General features: G+C 38.2%; 1 protein-coding gene across 1 annotated transcript in view; it reads left to right on the top strand.

Moving 5' to 3' along the window:
• The first annotated feature begins 1,240 nt into the window (after window positions 1–1,240).
• OCA2 (OCA2 melanosomal transmembrane protein) overlaps window positions 1,241–7,678 on the top strand; it is a 530,032-nt gene continuing 523,594 nt past the window's right edge. Inside the window, exon 1 of the mRNA XM_046009122.1 lies at window positions 1,241–1,488. Within this exon, the coding sequence (XP_045865078.1) occupies window positions 1,241–1,488 (248 nt within the window). The remainder of the gene's footprint in view (window positions 1,489–7,678) is intronic.

Below are 7,678 nucleotides of genomic sequence, written 5' to 3'. Positions count from 1 at the left end.
TCCAATTTGAATACCTTTTATTTCTTTTTGTTGTCTGATTGCCATTGTTAAGACTTCCAGTAATGTGTTGAACAATATTGGAGAGAGTGGGGATCCTTGTCGTGTTCCTGATCTTAAGGGAACTGTTCTCAGCTTCAGTCTCATAACCTGAATCATTATTTTAAATGCAAATATGAGAGCATTAACTTGTAGGTAGAATCAGGAAAGTTGTACAATTTGTATTCTGCAGTTCATACATGCATGTGGATTTTGTTCTAACTAGACAATGGAAACAATTGCATGAAACTAAAATGTTTTTTACTTTTTGATACAGGCACATTCTACTAACACTCTACCTTCTCCTTACTGATGAGTAAGCCACAAAGAATGGCCGGCCCACGTATTGTACCCATTCCAATGATAGTTGTGAACATTGCTTCTCAATGTTGCAAATCCTCCTTAACCAAAGTTCCCAATGAGTTTTGGCTTCATAGCAACCGTTGATAGCAAACCATTCTGCTGCAAATCAGAGGTCATTTCTGGGGTTATGGGAAGCTGGCAAATGTAAAAGAATAAAATGGTAATGGTTAGAAATGTAATCCAAAGAGTAGGACCTCATAACTTTTTTTAAAATTTCACTTTCAGTTACTTCATTACTTTCAATGAGTAATTGTTTTCATTTTTATAATAAGTATTATTATTTTCTCATTGCAAAAGTATTAATTTGCTGGATGCAAAAACCCATAAAACCATAACATAGTCAGAAAAAAAGGAGAAAGTCCTCACAACAGAGAGATGGTCATGTTTTGGAGGCTGGGTCTTTTTGGTCTTCTGTTCTATGCATATGCTATGTATATATTTCAAGAAAAATATCCTGTTCTATCAGTGTTTTTTCTGTATCCTTAATATTTCCCACTATAAATCAGTATCCTTTTAGAGCATTTTTAGTTGCATAGTATTTTATACTCTGCACATATTGTAACTTACTTAACTAATGCTTTCTTGTTGAATACTTAGGTCATGACTAGTGTGAAATGTGCTACAATGTTCATCCTTAGAGTTGAGCATACACTGTTTCCCATGTGATATTAGAATGCTGAAACACTGGAAGGCCCCATTATAAGAGGCCAAAAAATAACAAGGGTAGAGAGAGATTGACTGGATTCCATATGGATTCCTCAAGGTGCAAATATGCCCAGTTTGCTTTTCATCAACAGTGCTTTCTTTCTGACTGACCTAGTGAGAAGAGTGACAACAGAACATGCATGTAGAGAACAAAGATGGTGGTCTGACCTCTGGTGTGCTGGAGATGGAGTTACATCAGACATCTTCTCCCATGTGTGCTGCTCTGGGAAGGCCAAAGCTGGCAGGACCTGCCACCAGCAACTGCAGGATACAGTATGGAGTCAACAGGGAAGACTCCTCAACCCCCTACCCCAGCAGGGCAGCTGGAAAGAGCTGCTGGGTTTCTGTGGACCAAGATTTTGATTCATTTCTCACAGAGCAGAGGTGAATTTATAATAATTTTATCTTATAAATGTGGAATTCACAAATACTGGATTTTTTGTAAACATAGTTCCTCCTTTTTTTTGTGGGAAAATTTTCAGATATTATGCAAGAAATGCAAGAATCCTTCTAGCACTGTACTGGCCTGTTTTGAATGAATGCTCTTTCTAAAATGTGGCTAACGTAACTCTAAAACTCTAAAAACTCTATAAAAATAGAGATTTTAGCATGAAATTTGCATTTGCTATATATTTTTTGCATTTGCTATATTTTAAGGCATTAAAAGTATTACATGACTTTAAAAAGGATAGATATTTACATGCTTATATATAATATATGCTTATATATAAGATATATATACATATAAGAATATATATATGTCTTAGAACATGCATTATTCTTACAAATATGTCAAGTGAATCAGTTGAATATTGTTTTTCATGTTAAAACAATCTAGATTACATTAAAAGGAACTTTTGATAAACCCTTAAATATTTACCAGAGTAAAACCAATGAATAGATATAAAAAGCATCCTATAAGTGTCAATTCATACCCATGTAGGGACATATTATTTACCCAGCAGATCTGGGTATCCTCTTCCCTACAGGCAATAAGTCCTGCTCAGAGCAGTTGCTCAGACAGAACTTGACTCACACAGTACCAGTGGTCTAATGTTGAAAAAGGCAAAGCATCATAGAAATACACTGAAGTGTGGTGTACAGCCCCACCACCTGCCATGATCCTGTCCCTTCCTCCTTTCTAGGGTAGCACCTATCCCAGTTTACTGTTGATATCACCAATGTGCAGGTTCATACTATTACTGTTTGTTTATGTATCACTAAATAGTATGTGCTCTTGTCTTGCAAATCGTTAAACATTGACTTGCTTTTTTTTTTTGGTCCAACTTGTTTTTGGGATTTGTCAGTGGCTCCCTGTAGCTCTTGTTAATTCATTTGGAGTGCTCACTTAAAACGTCAGTATCTGAACATCCCACAGTTTATATGTCTTCTCCTGCAGGTAGCCATTCAGTGTCTACCCCACTCCCTAGTATTTTGCTATTAAAAACTGCTTACAGTGCATTTTCTTGTATAGATTTTTGAGGGTGTAAGTGGGGGGATTCTCTAGAGTACCTCTCTACTTGATAACAAATGTTGGTTCTTAAAATGTCTGCACCTTAGGATTTATTAAATGTACCAGATTCATAATTGTGTCAGTTTACTCTCTCACCTTTCCAACGTTTGGTGACAGGGGACTTTAACATGAGAAGATCTGATACATGTGATATGCTATGTCATGGTTTTCAAGGAAATTTGTGTTCCCTTGTTGACCAGGAAAGCAGAGCTTCTTCCCACATGTTTACTAAGCAGTTAGGTTTGTTTTTCATAACGTGCCATCTTGTACATTTTGCTCAATTTTCCAATGATTTGTTTATACTTCTCTATCTATCTATCTATCTATCTATCTATCTATCATCTATCTATCTATCTATCATCTATCTATCATCTATCTATCTTTTTAAGATTCTTCATATTAACCCTCTTTGGTCCTTTGTTACAGGGTCTTCTCCAGGCCAGAAGATCACCTTTTCTTTTGATTTATCATTTTTTTTTCCCTTTTTATTTATTTTTTTTTCAGCATAACAGTATTCATTCTTTTTGCACAACACCCAGTGCTCCATGCAAAACGTGCCCTCCCCATCACGGACCACCTGTTCCCCCAACCTCCCACCCCTGACCCTTCAAAACCCTCAGGTTGTTTTTCAGAGTCCATAGTCTCTTATGGTTCGCCTCCCCTCCCCAATGTCCATAGCCCGCTCCCCCTCTCCCAATCCCACCTCCCCCCAGCAACCCCCAGTTTGTTTTGTGAGATTAAGAGTCATTTATGGTTTGTCTCCCTCCCAATCCCATCTTGTTTCATTTATTCTTCTCCTATCCCCCTACCCCCCCATGTTGCTTCTCCATGTCCTCATATCAGGGAGATCATATGATAGTTGTCTTTCTCCGATTGACTTATTTCACTAAGCATGATACGCTCTAGTTCCATCCACGTCGTCGCAAATGGCAAGATTTCATTTCTTTTGATGGCTGCATAGTATTCCATTGTGTATATATACCACTTCTTCTTTATCCATTCATCTGTTGATGGACATCTAGGTTCTTTCCATAGTCTGGCTATTGTAGACATTGCTGCTATAAACATTCGGGTACACGTGCCCCTTCGGATCACTATGTTTGTATCTTTAGGGTAAATACCCAGTAGTGCAATTGCTGGGTCATAGGGTAGTTCTATTTTCAACATTTTGAGGAACCTCCATGCTGTTTTCCAGAGTGGTTGCACCAGCTTGCATTCCCACCAACAGTGGAGGAGGGTTCCCCTTTCTCCACATCCTCTCCAGCATCTGTCATTTCCTGACTTGTTCATTTTAGCCATTCTGACTGGTGTGAGGTGATATCTCATTGTGGTTTTGATTTGTATTTCCCTGATGCCGAGTGACGTGGAGCACTTTTTCATGTGTCTGTTGGCCATCTGGATGTCTTCTTTGCAGAAATGTCTGTTCATGTCCTCTGCCCATTTCTTGATTGGATTGTTTGTTCTTTGGGTGTTGAGTTTGCTAAGTTCCTTATAGATTTTGGATACTAGCCCTTTATCTGATATGTCGTTTGCAAATATCTTCTCCCATTCTGTCAGCTGTCTTTTGGTTTTGTTAACTGTTTCCTTTGCTGTGCAAAAGCTTTTGATCTTGATGAAATCCCAATAGTTCATTTTCGCCCTTGCTTCCCTTGCCTTTGCCGTTGTTCCTAGGAAGATGTTGCTGCGGCTGAGGTCGAAGAGGTTGCTGCCTGCGTTCTCCTCAAGGATTTTGATGGATTCCTTTCTCACATTGAGGTCCTTCATCCATTTGGAGTCTATTTTCGTGTGTGGTGTAAGGAAGTGGTCCAATTTCATTTTTCTGCATGTGGCTGTCCAATTTTCCCAGCACCATTTATTGAAGAGGCTGTCTTTTTTCCATTGGACATTCTTTCCTGCTTTGTCGAAGATTAGTTGACCATAGAGTTGAGGGTCGATTTCTGGGCTCTCTATTCTGTTCCACTGGTCTATGTGTCTGTTTTTGTGCCAGTACCATGCTGTCTTGATGATGACAGCTTTGTAATAGAGCTTGAAGTCCGGAATTGTGATGCCACCAACTTTGACTTTGTTCTTCAATATTCCTTTGGCTATTCGAGGTCTTTTCTGGTTCCATATAAATTTTAGGATTATTTGTTCCATTTCTTTGAAAAAAATGGATGTTATTTTGATAGGGATTGCATTAAATGTGTAGATTGCTTTAGGTAGCATAGACATTTTCACAATATTTATTCTTCCAATCCAGGAGCATGGAACATTTTTCCATTTTTTTGTGTCTTCCTCAATTTCTTTCATGAGTACTTTATAATTTTCTGTGTATAGATTCTTAGTCTCTTTGGTTAGGTTTATTCCTAGGTATCTTATAGTTTTGGGTACAATTGTGAATGGGATTGACTCCTTAATTTCTCTTTCTTCAGTCTTGTTGTTGGTGTACAGAAATGCAACTGATTTCTGTGCATTGATTTTATATCCTGACACTTTACTGAATTCCTGTACAAGTTCTAGCAGTTTTGGAGTGGAGTCTTTTGGGTTTTCCACATATAGTATCATATCATCTGCGAAGAGTGATAGTTTGACTTCTTCTTTACCAATTTGGATGCCTTTAATTTCTTTTTGTTGTCTGATTGCTGAGGCTAGGACTTCTAATACTATGTTGAATAGCAGTGGTGATAATGGACATCCCTGCCGTGTTCCTGACCTTAATGGAAAAGCTTTCAGTTTTTCTCCATTGAGAATGATATTTGCGGTGGGTTTTTCATAGATGGCTTTGATAATATTGAGGTATGTGCCCTCTATCCCTACACTTTGAAGAGTTTTGAACAGGAAGGGATGCTGTACTTTGTCAAATGCTTTTTCAGCATCTATTGAGAGTATCATATGGTTCTTGTTCTTTCTTTTATTAATGTGTTCTATCACATTGATTGATTTGCGGATGTTGAACCAACCCTGCAGCCCTGGAATAAATCCCACTTGATCGTGGTGAATAATCCTTTTAATGTACTGTTGAATCCTATTGGCTAGTATTTTGGCGAGAATTTTTGCGTCTGTGTTCATCAAGGATATTGGTCTGTAGTTCTCTTTTTTGGTGGGCTCCTTGTCTGGTTTTGGGATCAAGGTGATGCTGGCCTCATAGAATGAGTTTGGAAGTTTTCCTTCCATTTCTATTTTTTGGAACAGTTTCAGGAGAATAGGAATGAGTTCTTCTTTAAATGTTTGGTAGAATTCCCCTGGGAAGCCGTCTGGCCCTGGGCTTTTGTTTGTTTGGAGATTTTTGATGACTGTTTCAATCTCCTTACTGGTTATGGGCCTGTTCAGGTTTTCTATTTCTTCCTGGTTCAGTTGTGGTAGTTTATATGTCTCTAGGAATGCATCCATTTCTTCCAGATTGGCCAATTTGTTGGCGTAGAGTTGCTCATAGTATGTTCTTATAATTGTCTGTATTTCTTTGGTGTTAGTTGTGATCTCTCCTCTTTCATTCATGATTTTATTGATTTGGGTCCTTTCTCTTTTCTTTTTGATGAGTCTGGCCAGGGGTTTATCAATCCTATTGATTCTTTCAAAGAACCAGCTCCTAGTTTCATTGATTTTTTCTATTGTTTTTTTGGTTTCTATTTCATTGATTTCTGCTCTGATCTTTATGATTTCTCTTCTCCTGCTGGGTTTAGGGTTTCTTTCTTGTTCTTTCTCCAGCTCCTTTACGCGTAGGGTTAGGTTCTGTACTTGAGACCTTTCTTGTTTCTTGAGAAAGGCTTGTACCGCTATATATTTTCCTCTCAGGACTGCCTTTGCTGTGTCCCACAGATTTTGAACTGTTGTGTTTTCATTCTCATTTGTTTCCATGAATTTTTTCAATTCTTCTTTAATTTCCTGGTTGACCCATTCATTCTTTAGAAGGATGCTGTTTAGTCTCCATGTATTTGGGTTCTTTCCAGCTTTCGTCTTGTGATTGAGTTCTAGCTTCAGAGCATTGTGGTCTGAAAATATGCAGGGAATAATCCTAATCTTTTGATACCGGTTGAGACCTGATTTGTGACCCAGGATGTGATCTATTCTGGAGAAGGTTCCATGTGCACTAGAGAAGAATGTGTATTCTGTTGCTTTGGGATGAAATGTTCTGAATATATCTGTGATGTCCATCTGGTCCAGTGTGTCATTTAAGGCCTTTATTTCCTTGTTGATCTTTTGCTTGGATGATCTGTCCATTTCAGTGAGGGGAGTGTTCAAGTCCCCTACTATTATTGTATTATTATTGATGTGTTTCTTTGATTTTGTTATTAATTGGTTGATATAGTTGGCTGCTCCCACGTTAGGGGCATAGATATTTAAAATTGTTAGATCTTCTTGTTGGACAGACCCTTTGAGTAGGATATAGTGTCCTTCCTCATCTCTTATTATAGTCTTTGGCTTAAAATCTAATTGATCTGATATAAGGATTGCCACCCCAGCTTTCTTCTGATGCCCATTAGCATGGTAAATGGTTTTCCACCCCCTCACTTTAAATCTGGAGGTGTCTTCGCGTCTAAAATGAGTTTCTTGTAGGCAACATACTGATGGGTTCTGTGTTTTTATCCATTCTGATACCCTGTGTCTTTTGATTGGGGCATTTAGCCCATTAACATTCAGGGTAACTATTGAAAGATATGAATTTAGTGCCATTAGTAGCCTGTAAGGTGACTGTTACTGTATATTGTCTCTGTACCTTTCTGATCTACTACTTTTAGGCTCTCTCTTTGCTTAGAGGACCCCTTTCAATATTTCCTGTAGAGCTGGTTTGGTGTTTGCAAATTCTTTCAGTTTTTGTTTGTCCTGGAAGCTTTTGATCTCTCCTTCTATTTTCAATGATAGCCTAGCTGGATAGAGTATTCTTGGCTGCATGTTTTTCTCGTTGAGTGCTCTGAATATATCATGCCAGCTCTTTCTGGCCTGCCAGGTCTCTGTGGATAAGTCTGCCGCCAATCTAATATTTTTACCATTGTATGTTACTGATTTCTTTTCTCGGGCTGCTTTCAGGATTTTCTCTTTGTCACTAAGACTTGTAAATTTTACTATTAGGTGACGGGGTGTGGA

Source organism: Meles meles, chromosome 6, assembly GCF_922984935.1.
Source record: "Meles meles chromosome 6, mMelMel3.1 paternal haplotype, whole genome shotgun sequence".
In the NCBI taxonomy this organism is placed as follows: domain Eukaryota; kingdom Metazoa; phylum Chordata; class Mammalia; order Carnivora; family Mustelidae; genus Meles; species Meles meles.
Note: the sequence above shows the minus strand (reverse complement) of the source record. Positions and strands in the feature narration are given on the sequence as shown.